The sequence below is a fragment of the Anguilla rostrata genome, chromosome 7 (genome assembly GCF_018555375.3).
Source record: "Anguilla rostrata isolate EN2019 chromosome 7, ASM1855537v3, whole genome shotgun sequence".
Taxonomy (NCBI): Eukaryota; Metazoa; Chordata; class Actinopteri; order Anguilliformes; family Anguillidae; genus Anguilla; species Anguilla rostrata.
In genome coordinates, this window is record NC_057939.1 from 38,615,132 (window position 1) to 38,633,585 (window position 18,454).

Genomic DNA, 18,454 nt, shown 5'->3' on the forward strand with positions numbered 1-18,454 from the left:
TGACTTCTACAGAGATGCTGCCGTTGTGCATTTGGAAAGATTTCTTCACCTGAAAGGCCAGGGGAAATATCCAGCCGCAGCTATGGACAGTGTGTAAGCTGAATGTTCGTGTACAACTATCAATCACCTCCAGTTGGGACATACTGGTTACAGTGCATCCCTAATTTGCTCTGCAGGAGCTGGGACAGCTTATACAACTGATATTTTTACACCTCCAGTTAAACATGTCCACCTGAGTCACGGTTTGAAGATGCCCTCACCTGTTTGGTCATGGAGTCTATTAACCGCACATAGAGGTCCTGCTCTGTCCTGATGCCTGCGAAGAAACAGATACATCCCAAAATCAATATTGTGTGAAAGCCTGTTATGTGACTTTCTTCCTTTCATAACAGTTGAGAGGAAAAAAAGGTATGGCTTGAACCAACAGGAATGCAATCCAAATACTACAGCCCCTTGCAAAAAAAATGGCATGTGAAATTATCCTTTTCATAGTTGAAGAGCTCGATTTCACATATGAGTTTAACATTTTAACATAACAGAAGGAAATGTCAAATGTGAACTGGACATGTTCACATATGATTGGCTTTTTTCACATGTGAATGAAAATGTCCACATGGTAAAAGGAAAATACGTAGGCTACGTTGAGCAAACATCTTCACATTACCACGTCACTGACATTTTTCATTTAACATTTTCACAAGCAAAAACAAAACCCGCGATTTGAAATGGCATTTCTGCTGTCGTCGTTTAAGTGGGATTATTTTTTATAGTTAACACGTGTACTCTTTTGTTGAGTGTTCACATGTGGTTTTTGAACACGCAATTTCTTTTGTAAAGGGTAGAATGTAGCGGATACAAATAAGAGTACAACAGTTTGCATGTAACATCCTGAAAAGTATTAGTGAGGCACTATAGGCATGTGCTAACACAAATACATTGTTAGAGAAACACAATGAGAGCATTAAGCCAGCGAAGAGCCATAATGCATCCGAGCTGTTGCTTTTGATTTATGAAATCAGTTTAAGTGATTAGACGTAATGTTGGAGGATTAAACTTCTCGAATTTTTTATCTGCCGCCGAAAACATCTGTTTTGGGTTAATGTCATATTTCACTGGGAACAGCCATTGGGCAGATTTAATCACGCATTTAGCCAAATTAAATACATTCCTCTGGATGACAATATAAATATCCCCAACAAATGCAAATTTGACTCATTTTGACCCAGACAGTAGAGAAGCCCTTTCAGCGCATATTTTCTGAGGAATTATTTCAGTCATTGTTTGCGTCCCCGCAGTGCGCAGGAGCTCTCCGCTAGCAGCACTTGTCGTATCGACTGAGCCGTTCCGCTAACCCCGCCCCCATCCGCCGGCAATAACAAACAGATCGCAGCTTCGCTGTTGTATATTATTTATGTGATCCCAGCCTTAAACTCCAAAAGCATCCCCCACCCCCCCAACCTCACCCCTCCTCCATCTCCCAACTTCCCCCAAACTTCTCCAAGACCGTGTTTTCTTTTCCTGGAGGATAACGAGGAATTGAAATATTTAAAATGAATTAAGCATCAGTCATTTTTTGCCTCCCTCCAACAGAGTTGCAATGCAGATGTACCAGGGCACAAATGCAACAGACAGAGCATGGTGGTGTGCAAAGAGACCTTTCAGAAAGTCAGAGGTGAAAACTTTTCCGAGGACATGCCAATGTCATCCTCCAGGTCTGTCATAGCCCTTCTATTTAAGTGCTTTCTAGTTGGAGCTGTTTTTGTTTTTAATAGTAGTTTTTTTTTTTTTAAACCACGAGATCACGATGAAAAGTTAATCCTCGGGGAGGAGTTTGGTTGAAACGTTGCCATGCTTGTGTAAATAAGCTTTATATGGGCCATTGTCTTGGTGTGTGCTGAGCACATCCAAAAACAACTTTCACCTCCAGTTCATTTTCTAAAGCTCGTAGAAATTTTTCCCATAGAACGAAGCATTCGTTTCCCGCTGCCGACAGACATTCGTGTTAAGCTCATGTAAAGATTCTGAACTTTAAGTGTACTTCAAGGCCACGGCATTCAGGATGAGAAGAAACAACTGTTCACAGAGCTGTTTTTGGCCTTGAATTTCTTTTCAAGGGACATATCCAGTTTGCTTTGGTCTGCACTTGTTTATGTCATGGTCACAGAGTTAAAAAAAAAAAACTTTTAAAAATGTGTTTGCTTTTCCCACTGGGAAAAGGAATACAGGCTTTAGAGTTTCCAAATCCTGATGCAAAAGCAGAAAGGATTGCTTCTCCTATTTTAGGAACTGTTTATTTATTTATTTATTTGGGCCTTCTCTCTTCTCGTACTGTAGAGCTGTTCCATTACTACAGACATTAGAGTACCTAAAAACATGAGGGTCTGCATAGCCTTACCATTGCTATAGAGAAGCTGTAACCTGTAGTGGATGCCGTTGTTGGTCTTCTCCCCATTGTATTCCTGGCAGAGGGAAAGACAGAAAAAAAGGTACACATTAGAACCATGCATTTCACACACACACACACGTACACACGTACACACACACACACACACACACACACATATACACGCATACATTCCCTCCCATAAACTCCTCCCGTGCGACATTTTGACGTAATCATTAAGCCCATCGATTGGATCGCTCCTCAAAGGCTGCAAAAAAGGCAGCAGATGTCTCTTTGTCTTGCTTCATGCCCTGAAATCCTCCCTCTCAAACAGCACACTTGGACCCCGGACAGTGTCCTGGGCCGCAATCCAGGCAGATGTCGCACTCTCAGGGTCTGAAGGCTGCATCCAGTGATGCGGGGAATTCCCAGGCCAGCAGCTCGACAGGAAGTGCTTGTTCAGAAAGACAGGGAGCTCTAGAATCATGTCAAAGGGTGACTGTTTCTCAAACAGTGCACTACTTCACCTATTTCCCTGTTCCCTATATAGGGGGGTGATATGTACTACACTACATAGGGAGCGAGTGTGTGAATTAGAGTTGTGTTAGGACACTACTGCCTCATAACCCTGGACCACAGCTGCCCAGTGAATGTCCGTCATACGAACTCCTCCTAGTCAGTCGCATCCATTAATGATGTGGCAACACATGCAACATTTAACATTTATTTGTTTCTTCTCCTGACATAAGTTGATGGAGTTGCAAAACAAAAAGCAGGACAATCTCCCTCCATGGATGTCCTGAGATTCTGAGACACTTTGTAAACTTTTTTTTTCCCTCTCAGGTAGCATTTGCATAGCATTCTGGGATATGCTACTTCGGCATAGTGAGTATAATTCGTTCCAACAGTTTTTGTAATGGGGGTTGTAGTCCAGTGCACTACAATAGAGAAGAAAATGGCATCCTAGTTAGTTAATCCAAGTAATAGTGAACACAGCTAGTGGGTATTTCCTGTCCTCCATCAGGATGGCCCAGTGGCTTCGTTAGTTCACACGTTCAGACATTGCAGTTTGCAGGGAGAAATTTCCACAGTGACAAAAAAATTCTGACACTGATTCTTCACCGTCACAACTGAGACAAATTCAGCCATTGCTCATTATCAAGCAATAAGTTTGCTCGGTAATGATATTTTATTATGAAGGGAGTAATAGACAATAATAAGTAAGATAAGTGATATAAACATGATATAAACATGGCATAAATATGTTATAAATTAAACCACCATCCTGTCTGTAATAAGATTACTTCATTATCTTACACTGGATACCTTGCACTGGAAAAAGTCTCCAAGGTTGTCCCGTGTGGAAAACTACAAAAACTGTCCATAACTATTTAAGACTATTTATATAGGTCCTTTTTTTGAGTTATTAAATAAATGTAATAAATCAGGTCTATACTGATTTGAGATTTTGCTGATACTGATTATTCACTACACATTCTGAGGTGTTTGTTTTAAAAATATATTTATTTACATAAAAATAAAATATGCTTTAGAAATCATATTCAAATAAAATATCAACATAAAATAAAACATTATTTTTCATTTTAAACCAAAACAAATTCATATCACAATTAAATAATGTAGTCAAAATGCAACTCTAAGGTACACTATTTATTAATTTAAGCAACCATCTTTCAACAGCCTTTAATATTCTGGAAGAGATGAGCGAAGGTGAGCGAAGAGGCAGAGTTAAAAACAGCTTTCTTCCAATTTTCCATAACCAGTCCCTGGCCTCCACATATCACCACATCATTAGACATCAATCACAGATCTGACACATTTTGAAAAAACCATCAGTGTATTTGCTGAGAGCCTGTAACAAAATTTCAGACCTCGTATCAAGCGGCAAACATTATTATGCGGTTTATTTCCCCCCAAAAGCCCAGAGGATAACCCTGACAGTTACTTCGACCAAATTATACTTGTGAGACCGCTGTTTTGGTGCACTCAGGAACTCCAGAGCCCACTGGTGCTTCTCTGAGAGGCAAGCACCGGAATTTCAATATCTGCATCTTTCTCTCCGTCTCTCTCTCAGAGTGAGGATAAACAGCTGTTCCACCCAGCTTCCCAGCACTAACCATGAGGTGCAGAGAGGGACAAACACAAAATGCACATCGGCCCAAAAAATGGGACGTCCGACCACACCGAACAATTACCAGAAAGATTCAGCGAGGACGAGAAAAGGTGGCTTTGAGAAGCTGGGTTTTTTTGACCGTGTTCGGTGCGAAACCGACTCCATCTCACAACACCATTAAGGTTCACTCTGGGACCACGACCCGACTCTCAGCCCCCCCTTTCGCCCTCTTCTCCATCTCTCTTTCTCCCCTCTGTGGGTTTGTGCCAAGCCAGCCATTCGGTTTTGGAGATGGTCCAGGATGGAGTGGTGGGGGTGGGGGGGGGGGGGGGGGGGGGGCGTCAGGAGGTGGAGACAGCAGAGGTGGAGACGGAGGTGAGCTGGCAGGACAGGCGGAGAAACGGACAGTGCCAGCTGGCCAGGGTCCTACCCAACCGTGGTGGGCTGACCCTACCCCCTGTGCCCTTCTTTCCTAAAACAGCCCTGGCACCCATTTCGGTAGTCATGGCAACAAGGGTAAGCATAAATTGATTGCGCGTCATATTTGTATTCACAACCCAGGAACTCAAAACTGCCCATTTTGTTCTGCTACTGAGCACCAGGCTGCAAAAAACCCGTTCTCTTTATTGGTTTTGGAAGGAATCGCTCGGAAATGCCACGAGGGCACACGCACGGCTCAGGTGGCAACGTCCCTCAGGCTCAGAGCAAACTGGGCACCGGTTTATGCCATTAGCTGAACAGGAGCCCGTAGCCGCGGGACAATACTGGCACCTTTCCCTGAAGTTTAGGGCGAGCTCGCGTTTGTTCCTCCCAACGGCACCCCAGGTGCCCACAGCCTACCCGTTGTCATCAGTGAGATATTCTTCTCGTCTGACCATCCCCATCTTTCCTGTAACATCGTGCGGTCAACGTGGGAAGTCAATGACTCACAGTCGAGTCCATCAGAGGATCGATCGTCAGCTACAGAGCCCATCGTGCAGTGACTTGGCGCAATTCGTAACTGCCATTTCTTTTAAATGTAATTTTTAAAAAATGAATATGTACACAAGCTGCCAATTTCAACTGTTTCTTCTCCACATAGGTAAAGTACACTGATTATGCTAGCGTCTGTGCATGAGTTTTTCCGAGACAAAATTAATATACTTATAAATTAACTGGTACCAGATGCAAGGTAGTAAGGGGAGCGTTGAGTGAGAAAAACACTATTGTTACTGCACACAAAACCTGCTCAAATACCAAATAGTGTCTCCTGTGCAGAACAACAGATGAACCAATGTTTAGACCTAAAAAAGATCTAAACAAGTGTTTTTGTCTTGTTATACACAGTAGATTTTTGCCATTCTGGGTTGCAACTTTAATGTGACAATGCTGCTAGTTTTTCACTATGGGTTTCTGAAGCAAAATGAAAATCAACAATACCTCACAATGACTCAAAATCTGTATTATGCCAAAATCGTTTATGCCATACATACACCATAGTGTGTAACTGGAAAACCTGAGTTTTTATGTCATGCATGAACATAATTGTATTGATTATGACATAACAAAACTGGTGGCCTTTGAGGTCCACTTCTGTTACTCAAGTAAAATGTCCCTCTCACAAGTTCCTTTTTTACATTGCTTGTATAAATTTTGAAACTGGGTTACTGAAACTTTATTTTCCCTTGAATTTACCAATTGCACATTAAAATCTTCAGTGTTAAATCATCTCTAACAGAGTACACATGGTCTCTATTGGACTCATATATACTCTGTTAGAGTTGAATATAAAATATAATACATATAATAAACTTTTGTATTAATGCATCCTCAAGACTTTTCTTTCACATATCAAAGTTATCAACATCTCCCATTATCATGCCAGATAAGATTTAAAAAAAGAAGTGTCAAAACATGCAAGCATCAATGCCTAAGAGTGGTGTTTAAAACTGCACAAAAACACATCCAAAATTTTGCAAATGCATCTGGATAAGTTCTGGGCGTGATGGATTTATATTCTGGAAGTTTCTGCAAGAAAGCATGGAAAATTAGGCACAAATGGCACAGATGTTCCAAAGCTGCCAGCAATTGCAACATGTAAAACTGGGTCAATTAGCTGTGAACGTTCAAAAGCACGTTTTCAAGTGTTGCAATTGGCAGACTGCTGGAAAAACAACCTTCCAACTCGCGATCATACTCGACCGACACCAAGCGCGCTGTATTCAGAGTTTCAGGAAGAACCATTGCTTAACTAAATAAATACTGGTTGAACTACCGCAAATAATAATTTTGTGGCAATCGAAGTTTGACTGGAGGGTCTAAACCCTGTACCCACGTGGTAGTAGCTGTGCCTGTTTCCGTTTTGGGAAATCTGCATTCAATTCCCAATATAGGTCAGCTCCTCTCCTCCTGAACCCCCTTATATTGTTAACACATGTCAGATTGGTACATGGATAATGTAATTAATAGTACAAATAGTGTGGTGCGAAAATCATTGACAACATGAAAAGCCTTTTAAATTTGCAACAGGCTGCTAATGCATAACATGATCGTGATTCTTCATAATTAAATTTGAGGGCAATACAACAAGAACCAATAAAATTTTGAATGTTTTTTTTTTCTTGAAGTAAGGTAAAATGTTAGAAATGGGTCACTATACATGGAAATAGCGCAGTGATATGACTAGAGTTGCATTCTGACTCCCCTGTTAGCCATCGGTGACAAATAACTTATTCCCCAATACTTTGATAACACGGAACATGTATACCTGGAAACACTATTCAAGCATCCTCAGGTGAGAGATCAAGTTGAAATACAGCAAGCTGTGCTTTTTTTTTTTGCTTAGAGGAAGCAACAGCATTGGGGTCTATACTGCCCCCTTAAGTTGAATGAAAGAAGTGTGTCTAACAGGGTGAACTACAGACAGCATAAACATTGAGGTGTAGGGCAACGGCACAGTATAACAGATGGGGCCCAACTGAATAACCTCCATGAGTGTGACTGATTCAGTGCTGAATATCCTCTCAAGTACATGAACTGACATGAATCCTTACAAATGAATAACCAACATCAGGCAGTATTTCAAATGAAATCCAGTGTGTATTTATGGGTAATTGCTCAAGCGCTGACTAACTATAATTCTCCCTCCTCATGAAGTGCGTACGACCATACCCTTATTGCATTCTACACATTTGGATAGGATTCACGATTAACTGTTCAGGTAAAATGAACTGCCAAAGTAAACGTAATAATCAGAATCATCCAAATAAGTTGTAAGTATCCATTTAGTTGTAAGTATCCACTAACCCTTTAGCCTCACTATTCACTACTTAATTAGGCTTATGGACCTATATGTTAATTTGTATGTGCATACATACATACATACACACACACACACACACACATATATATATATATATGTATATATATATGCTAAAAATAATGTTTAACATGTGTATGTGTCTTGTGTTTGTAAAATATAACTGTACATTCACATGATAAACATTGTTCGCATCTTAATTTTCATCCACACAGGAAGGGAGAAATTGCTTTTATGTGCAAGTGCACGGCTCTAATTTATTTAATGAAATATGATTTGCAGCAATACATTATACCCTCGAATTAAAAAAAAATGTTTTGATAGAGCATTTGGCAGATTAAAATCGATTTTCATTCATTCACTTTGTCGATATCAAGTTAATTGTCGAGAAAGATGAGACACGACGGTAGCAAAGTGCAATGGCAAACGCGGAAATGCACTTTGCACAACCTCGACACAAAAAGCCACCACGCAGTGCGAAAAATGGCGATATTACTGCCAATGTTTGCTGCAGCCATTAAAGCCCTGGACGTGAACTAAGGATCGGTCACATGTTTGAATACGTTGTAACTTTAGGCAAGGTAATTTAGCTCCATTGTAACAATAACATTCCAGGTATATACATGGAACTGAATGGCGGGCAGTGTAGTATGATGTTTTGGGAACTAGGCTTAAAACTTGTGAGGTTTCAGGTTTGATTCCCGGGTCAGGCACTGCCATTGTACCCTCGAGCAATGTAATTAAACTAAATTGCTCCAGAAAATATGCAGCTGTATAAACAGATTGTATTTTTTAAAAAGCTGCAAGCTGCGTAAATCGCCCTGGATAAGAGCGTGTGCTAAATGGCTAAATGCGGACTGCGTGGAAGAAGCTAGGCCGGCGTAGCGCTGAGAGGCCTCACGTCCCAGCGGCGGGTTCCAGGCTGTTAGCGGTTTTTTTTTCCCCTCTCTCAGGTTCAGCTCGGCTCCGCTCAACCTGGAAAACAAACGGGCTCCAGGAGAGAGGGAGCGATTCGCCCCGCGGAGGTCGACAGAAAGAACAGGGGCCTGGAGGAACAGGGGGGTGGAGCGGTGCCAGAGTTCTGACATCCGGCCCCTTTCCAAACTACACCGTCCCCTCCCCTCTCCTCCCCCCCCCCCACCACCTCTTCTTCCCCCCTCCCCGTTTGCTTTGGCTTCGGCCCCTCCCTTCCCGCTCCCCCCCGTGTGCGACCGCGGGCCTTACTTTGTCCTTCTCCACAAAGTCCACATAGGAGGTCCTCTCGATCTCCACGGGCTGGCCCTGCCGGTCGTACAGCGCCAGCACGAAGTGGAAGAAGTTGGACTTGCGCAGGTTGGAGGGCGGCTGCTTCTCGTAGTGAGCCCTGGCCAGGCCCACGCCGCTGCGGGAGAAGGGACGGAAGAGCGAAAGGAGGTGAAGGAGGGAGGGAGGGAGAGAGGGAGGGAGGAGGGAAGGAGGGAGGAGGTGGTGGAAGGAGAGAAAAATCAGGAGGAAAGTGAAAAAGTGGGAGAGATTTGGAAGGGGGGGAATGATGAGAAGTCACAAAACAAGAAGAGAGTTTGAGGTGGAAGTTAAAGCAGAAAAGAAGGAAGAAGGGAGAGAATGCGTGAGGGAAAGGGGGGAAAGAAAGAAGAGAGAGAGAGAAATACAGTGAGATTTGGCCCCAGTCTTTATATTCATTGTTTGTGCTTCCTTTCTTTTCTGCTTTTCTACTCTGTCTCCTCGGTAACAATGCACGACATTTGGCAAGGCACAGGCCCCAGAAGGCCCGTCTGTCTCCTTGGCTTCTGACTGCAGCCGGGACCCGCAGCCTCCTTCAATACCCAACCCCCCCCCCCCCCCCAGCACTGCCCAACCCTCTCCCACCGCGTGTGCTGCTGTTCCCTTCAACCGTCAATCAAACCAGTCCCGCATGTCTCGCCCTTCCACGAACCAACAGGACAAGGCTCCGACACCGTCGGTTCTGAGGCAAGCCGCAGGGTGGCGGGAATGGGGCCGCCTGGTGGGGCCATCGAGCTGCCGCCAGCCTGGCCCTCCCAGCCTGTCAGCTGAACTTCACTTGAAATATTTGTGGCCCACCCTACCTTACTTGTGTCCCCTTTAACAGTAAACACAAGCAGCTATATCTGTGGAGCACTTTCCTTAGGTAAAGAAACTTTTTGCTCTGTAGTGAGATGAAGGAGGTTCTCAGGTGTGAAGACGACACAAACCGCTGTTTCATGTTTTCAAAAGACTGCAATTTAAAAGAAAGGATTAGACAATGGAGATTAGGAGAGGCTGTATTACAGCTGCTGTGTACTCGAAGGTTGCAGGAGGGTAAATCTCTTGTATCAAGTACAGACGGCCTAATCAAACCACCCCCACAAAACGCTTGCAGGCAAAAGAAGTTCTTCTGTCAAATCAATGCGAACAGTCATAGTCTATTACCGCAACAACCACAAGTCCAGTTCAGCTCTAAAGGGATTCGTTAAATATCCCTTCATTTACTCTGTCACAATTTCCTATTTCAAAAAGTCAAAGCCAATAGTAAGTACAATAAAAATGACGATCGTAAATATTATTCCTTAAAAGCTTAAGGATTTCCCCTCTCCAACAGGAGAAAGATTAGCTTTTTGGAAATACGCCTGATTTCTGTATATGTTTGTGAAAGTATTCCCAGGATACCTGATTAATAAAGCCCCTGACCTTTCCCAACCCCCATCACCAATGCTTAATACCTCATTTGTAACCCATTCTGTTGAAAGCTAATTCCTGAAGTAGGAGTTCTGTGCTAAAAGGGGGGAAAAAAAAGCAAATTTAAGCAGGAAGGTTATGAATTCACAGCGGGTGATGAGATCTCGTGGAGAAGAAGCAAAAAAAAAAATTTAAATTAATGCACTCATTATAGTCTGTGATTTTACAGGGAATAATGTGTGCGTGTGCTTGTGAGTGTATGAGATATCACAGAAGGTAGAAGGAATGTGCGTAAGAAAAGAAACATAGCATTGCCTTTTGTTTTTAACTGTCCAACCCATAAATTACAACAGAAATATACATATATTTCTATATTTTTTATATTTATAAAAAGGCTACAAAGTAGCAGACAAAAAAAATTGTCACAAATCCTTGAATCCTGCAACATGTGCCAGAGACACTACAATGCTTAAGTAGCGTTCGTTATCATTAAAGTAAACATTTCTTTCCGCGACGGCTATTTTTTTCCCCACGGAGCACTTGTCACAAACTCCTCTCGAAACACAAACTCGGTATTTTATCATTCCGGATTTTACCGTTCACAGAAAGGCTTTTTTCCTTTCCTCCCTCGCCATTAGCACAATTCGGAGGCGGCCGTGAGAACGTTTGTAATACGACGAGACGGTGAGCGATACGGGGGGAAACGAATTGCACTGCAGCCAGCCGGCGCGCATTAAGATCTTTCTCTTTTTTTTTTTTTCCACTGGCATAAAACCGCCGACACGGAAAGCTTGTTAGCATTATTATTTTAATTATGCTAATTGCGGCAGCACCCGTTTCGAGCGCCGCGTGAGCCAGCCAGCGGAACGCCGGCACTCAGTATAATAAAAAAAGAGTATCGATGTTTCTGCGTTTCTTTACGCAGGCGCCCGGCGCCTGTAAATCAGCGGCAAACAGACGGCCGAACAACGAACGAATAAAAGGGGCGCGCCCCGCCAGCTCTCCCGTACATGCCGTTTGACATATTTTTTTATGGCCGAATTCTAAAGAAACACCGCGCCTGGCCCGGAGTTTTCGTAACACGGAGCAGTTCTCCAGGACCCCGACACGGGCTCGGTCGGGAACGTTGCTCGTTGCATCATCTCCAGAGGTCAAATTAAGCAAATCTTAATTTCACATTAAAATTAAAATCACATCTGCAATTGGTGATTTATTGCTGCAGAATAGGCAGATTGATGCAGGAAGCTATATGTAAGGGAATACGACCACCCCCCCCCCCCCCCCGCCCCCGCTTCCAAAGTAGACCTTAACCCCTAAATGCTTGAGCAGCCGCAAGGTTCAGAGTAGTAGATATTAGTAGATACTTCCGAGACTAAGTTTCTCAACTGATGAACATAGATTGGGAAGAAAATAAGCATATTATTATTATTATTATTATTATTATTATGCTCTGCTGCACTACCATGGTTTAATTTGAATGAAAGTGAACTGAGACATTTTCCTTTTCACAGGGCCCAGCCCATTAAACCTGAAGAAATACTTTGCAAATCAAAAAAACTGTGTAATTTTCAAATGCAAACATTTCCAAATACAAATTAGGGTTATCAGAAAGCTTTAAAATAGGGCTGAAGTTATCGTATATATTGCGTATGTACATCCAGGCAGTAAAGAGTGCATAACGTGACTGCTTGCGTCCATAACCCCTGACCCTTGACCCCATGAACCACTTGCTGGTCAACACAGCAGAGAGCTGGAACTAGCCCCCCCCCCCGGTTAACAGGGCTGTATGTGGTGGAAGCATACAGCCCTGTCACCCGGGCATTAATCAGGTGACAGAACGGGGTCTGGCCGGGAAGTCTTTAGCGGCTGCAGCCCCACTCGTACCTACAGAACGGATGGCCACACGCAATTAATGAGCCAAACGCCGTCACCTTGTTTATACAAATGCGACACTTAAAAATCACCTACTGGCTGGCCCTCTGCCACCATGTTAATCAAATAAACAAGCGTAAATCTAGCTACCCGCTCACACAAACACTCTCTCTCTCACACACACACACACACACACATACACACACTCTCTGTCTCTCTCGGTCTCTCTTCTTTCTCTTCTCTCTCCTCTCTCTCCCTCCCTCTCTCTCACTCTCACACACATACACACACTCTCTGTCTCTCTCTGTCTCTCTTTCTCTCTCTCTCTCTCTCTCCCTCCCTCTCTCTCACTCTCACACACATACACATCCAAACACACACACAAACACAAACTCTCTCTCTGTCTTTCTTTCTTTCTCACTCTTTCTTTCACCAGGAATAACCCAGTATTTCTCTCCAGCTCACAACCAGCAAAGTCTCATGACAAAGTCAAAAACCTTGGGCTTCTACATGAAACGAGAGCAGTTTTGCACAGGGCTAGTCCCATAAAAACATTGCACTGGGGGAAACTTCTAAGGGAACCATTCGTCTACATTTTTTACAGATTTTGCATGCATTCATTCTCAAAACAAGAGCAGGGGGAACACTTGGACAGAAGAGACCTATTTCATTTTTTTTTACTTTAATTGTACAAGCAAACAAGCAAGAGGGAATATAAAATATGCACATACTGTATGTGTATGTGGGGGGAGAGGGTAATTTATTCAGAGAGATACAATTACTTCTGCATATATTTTCCCAGGCAGGGTGCAGGCACCCTCTCTCCTGCATGTTTGGTTACCTCTTATTAGGTGTGTAATAACAGCTAATGAGTTGAAACCGGGAGCACAGACCTAGCTTCCTGTTTTTACTTAACGACTTGTGATGTGTCATGGGAGAGGGGAACCAGAGACATTCCGCTTGGACAGCGTAGTCTCACGCTAACGCTAAAGGCCTTTTTCTCTCTACCCTATTCTGACCATCTCACGCAGAAGCTGTTTTTCCTTTCTGTCTTTCCTCTCTCTTTTGCCCTCTCTCTCTCTCTCTCTCTCTCTCTATGTTGCTCTCATTACCTTACCTATGTCTTTCTCTCTGAAATAAAACCCAAAAAAGAGTTTAAATTTTAACTCTGTCAAGTTTCACTTCAAGTTTAAATAAGCATTGCGTCCTCTTACCTATTGCACATCATCATCTAAGAAGCTTTCAAGCATCAAATATAGTAAAATTATTGGAAAATACTGACAATCCCTGAAATTGATTGCTTAAATTCTTATTAGTGAAGTACAAAGTGCATTTCTTAGATTGAATCTAGGCTCATTGGCACTCCAAGTACAGGTATTGTATTTAATACTGTAAATGCTGGCTGATAAGTTACCTTAAACTAAATATAAAATAGCATATTTGAATTCAAGCGAATTATGAGAACTAGATTAAAAGTTAAGTAATGAAATGCAGCAGTAGGTGAATTTACACACACTTGTGTTTATGCGGTATCAGTTTACCCAGCCTTGGATCTATCTGCAAAAGAAGAATGAACTGATCCAGGTTCACTGATTCTGGCGGTCTTTCGTCTTCAGCATAAATCAAAACCATGCCATTCGGCCATTCATCTTTATCGGCACCGCAGAGTTTTGACCTCCTTTCCTCAGAATTCAAACAGATGTTCACCTACGCTGTCTGCCAATCAAAGGCATCGGCCAATAGAATAATGCTATCATCATCCATTACATCAGCCTCTACGTCCAGCTGAGCTGTGGCTATCAGTCTGTCTGCCAGATTAAACCACAAATGTGCTCAAAATGTGCCCATAACACAAATGCATCTTTGAAGAGAAGCGGTGCATGCACAGCCAAGTGCTGACTACCAAACACTGTAAGAGACAGATCTGCACAAGGCCTATTTACATGGCTATACACAAAATATGCGTTAACAGATTCAATGGCACAAGTCGTTTTTCCTGAAATAAAGTTAGCGCAAAATAAAACATGGTATTGATTTTTTTATTTTTTTTATTTATTCATATAAACACCCCTTATCGAGGGTTTCTTTTATTTATCTGCAGACAGCCAGGTATTTTACAGAAGTTACTTCCCTCCTGGAACCAAACCCTCAACTACGATTCAATGACCAGTACACAAACCTCTCACATGCTCTTGGAGATCATTGTGCTTGGGTGTCCAACACTGCAACCATTAGCCATCAACAGCAATGCGAAGCAAAGTTCAATAATACCACATTTTAGCAGCCATTTAATCAAACGCTCCTCTGTTCAACTGAGCTCAAGGAGGAACAGCAGTGGGTGGAGGGGCGGGATCACTAGCCCCTGGTGGATGACACACAGATTGACCGGCAAGACACAGGGTCACAATTAGCATACAAATTCCCGAGCTGCACGCATTACAGTAACATGTGCTCCAGCGTACCAGATCAGCGCTACAGCATCTGCGTTCGTGTAACCGACTGAATGTTGGGCCATTAAAAACTGCCGCTGCGGCATACAAAGAGGACCAGGACAGGAAGACAAAGAAAATGACATTCACTGGACTGTTGACAGTCCATACCATTCAAACTCCTTGCTGTTGACAAAATTTCCAGTGACCTTCAGGTCAAAGACCAGGCAAGCAGATCATATCCACACATGAGAAGCACTACAGTTCAGCTCCGAGCCAATCCGCATGGGTTTCAATCCCGGGAGGGGTGCTGCCATCGCAAGCTTGATTATTGTTCAAGCTTGATTGATTATGAAGCTTGATGAGTACTTCATCCGCTAGTATTATTTATTATTTATTTTATTTATTTTATCTATCTGTATAATTGAATTCAATGCTGAAATACGGTAGACCCTATATTAAAGCATGCCCTGTATAAAGGCACATGCTAGGCAAATAAATAATGGAACATAAAGTGCTCTCTCACACTAAAGTCTATTGACTTTTTGATTACTCTTGTTCAATCGATAGACGTGCTGTATTCTACTGTTTGCTGACGTGTATCACGGATATTGGAATGAGATACCAGGAAGAATGTACTCGCTGCCATTACCGAAAAACAAGAGTTCTAATTTGTCCACTCTTGCCATTCTGTAACGTCTTTTAAAATTCAGGCCGGGCTACTTCACAGCTCACATTAGTGCCAGTAGCAAACAGTCAATTGTATTATTTTTTATCAGTGAACCACTTAACAACTGCGAGCGATAGCCACGGAGAGCCAGCAAGCGCGGAGGATGGTGGAGTTCTGCTTTCCACTGATTTCAAGAGATTAACGCAACACTCAATCGGTTAATGAGAGTCCCGTGCGGAACGAGCATGACAGCCGTCTAATCAAAATCGATATCAATCTGATTTCTTTCGTCCAGAAGTGCTATGTTTGTATGAGCATAGTAGCGGAGAATCTTATTACATTGACAAAAAAGACACACACTGCGCATGTAAAGGCATTCAGCCAGACACACACACGCAGCCAAATATGCTCTCTCTCTCACACACACACACACACACATACAAATATCCACACATGCAAATCCCCACCACAAGCTTGCACATACATATGTACACTCTTACAGACAAAAACACTCATGCACATTCGCACATATACACACTCTCAGATACATATGAACATCCATTATACAATGTATATTATATTATACACAGTAAATGGTCAATATTGGTAACTGACTAAACTGAACAGATTGTATGACTCCAACAGGGATCTAATGTACTCTATCAGAATTGAAACAACATGAACACAAAGAAGACACACACACACACAAACACACACACACACACACACACACACACACGTATGCCCGGTTACCTGAACCCCCTTCTCTCTCTCTCTTTCTCTCAACATCTCATCTTTCTTCTCTGAGTGGGCAAATAAAATTAAATTCTGTCAGTGCGACAGTCACAAAGCAAAGCTGAGAGTGGCTTCGGAAGACACTGAAAACAGGATGAATATCTACAAAGCAAACACTGCAACGGTTTTGGGACATTTACACACGTTTAATTACGCAACGGTGACCCAGTTTTGCTGATTTGAGAGGGGTCACAAACAATGTCTTCTAAACTAAGGCCTCTTACAAGCACTAGGTTGATCTCAGTGTCTCCTTTATAACACATTTAAGTAAGCACTGTTTCCCAGCACTTACAAAATGCAATTTGCCTGACAAGAGATGATATTGACAATACATTAAAAAATGAAAGATCTGTTTAAATCTTTCACTTAGCATTAAGGACAAAGTGTGTTGCACCCGAATAATTGATTTTGACTGTATTCAGTATTAAAACATAACACCATGGTGTAGTAAATTCAAGCTTTTTCAGCTTTACCCTTTCAAATTCACCTTCACAAACAAAAAACTTTGTGAAAATGACAAATATAGATTCTCAAAACGGTTGTTCTTTTTACATTTTTTTTGCAACACTAGCTGGATGCTCCCAGCTCTATCCTCATGCAATTACATGGCCACACACAGATACACATATGCACACACACATACACACACACACACACACACATCTGATATGTACACATAAGCACAGGCAAGTGTATAGGCTGGGAACGTGACACATACCAAACACTTCACATGAATGCATTTGCAGGCATGCACACATAAACACACATGTGCATTCCCATACAAACACACACACACACAAATACATGTACACACTCGCAGACAGACACACACACACACACACACAAAAACACACAGCAGAACTCAAAGCAGCGGTGTCTACCGGCGTTTGAGCATGTGGAAAATATAATATAATACACCGACTCTTTAATCACAAAAGGTTATTAAGAATCGTAGCTAAATGCTCCCAGCTAATGTCTAATTTGTTCATAATTGCAGCAAGACAAGTAAACCATTTTTAGCAACGTGATATTATTTCCTGGTGCTTGCTGAGCAAATCACAGGTGAACGTTACAACGATTAAGATGCAGAAATTAAAAAATCAGCCAGCTGAATCTCTATTGCTATGCTCTCACACCAGAAAGAGCAATTGTTCTTCCGCTCAGAAACATTTCCCATATTCATAACTGCACAGAACATATGGCATGATTCAAAAGTAAAATGTGAAATCCCAAATAACTGAAATGTGCTTTATTTATTTATGTATTTATTTATTGATTGGTTGAGTTTTTATGTACTTAGATTTAAACCAGCTTTAGGAGGGGAAAATCCCTGTGCATGACATTAAGATAGCTATGGCCTAGATTTTTGACTATGCGAAAAAAATCAAAATATAAAGAATACCATTTATTATATCATATATCAGCAGGTACTTTTCAATGTATTGCAATTTGTTTCTGCTTTTACCAATCTAGCATGTGAATGTCATAACACTGGAATTATGCATAGGTCCACAGGAAGCATTGACCATGCTGTGATTCAAACAATTAATTTCCTGACATTAAACAAAAAAACAGCATTCCTTCAAATTTACACAAACTTGTTGCATACAAATATTTTTTTTCTGTTCACGGCTAGCTGTACTTATTTCTACCAGCATTTCAAATCTATTTCAAAATAGGGTGCCAGGAGTATTTTATTAATCTTATTCTCTTCATAGTCTGTTTACTTAAACCAAACGTTATGATGCTGCAGACCAATGAGCTCTGCCAGTTGCAGAATACTTTATGCCGCTCCCCGCCCCCGTGTTTCATCATTTCCTGCGCTTGTCTCTGTGAAACTTCTTGGAGTTGCTGCTAAAGCAAGGAGGGGAACAACCACACCCGCGCCTGCTGTAGGCACAGCGCAAATCACTGCCCCGCTTGCTTGCATACCTCGCAAACATGTGTGCGCATAATTAGCGGCTTACAGCTGAAACCATTAGCCGGTCACCTGTACCCCTCTAATGGGAACGTGAAGAGTCGCAGGCCACCGGACGCTGGCTAATTGTTTACACACTTCCAGCAGCTGCGGCAGAGCTCTCCTTTCTGCGGGGCTGCAAGGGGCACCTGAGTCTTAGCAGCAAGTGTTCCAGAGCAAATGCAGGTGTTAAAACGTATCCGAGGGTTCCTGTTCTGCAGCCTTGCTTCTAGACTGATTATT

At 42.3% G+C, this 18,454-nt stretch overlaps 1 protein-coding gene across 3 annotated transcripts in view; it reads right to left on the reverse strand.

Moving 5' to 3' along the window:
• Nucleotides 1-18,454, reverse strand: part of LOC135259644 (transcription factor COE3-like) — a 125,446-nt gene that overhangs the window by 98,894 nt on the left and 8,098 nt on the right. For all 3 annotated transcript variants that reach the window (XM_064344236.1, XM_064344235.1, XM_064344234.1), the window contains exons 3-5: nucleotides 9,040-9,196; nucleotides 2,396-2,459; nucleotides 261-316 (exon numbers count right to left, since the gene is read on the reverse strand). In XM_064344236.1, the coding sequence (XP_064200306.1) occupies nucleotides 261-316; nucleotides 2,396-2,459; nucleotides 9,040-9,196 (277 nt within the window). The remainder of the gene's footprint in view (nucleotides 1-260; nucleotides 317-2,395; nucleotides 2,460-9,039; nucleotides 9,197-18,454) is intronic.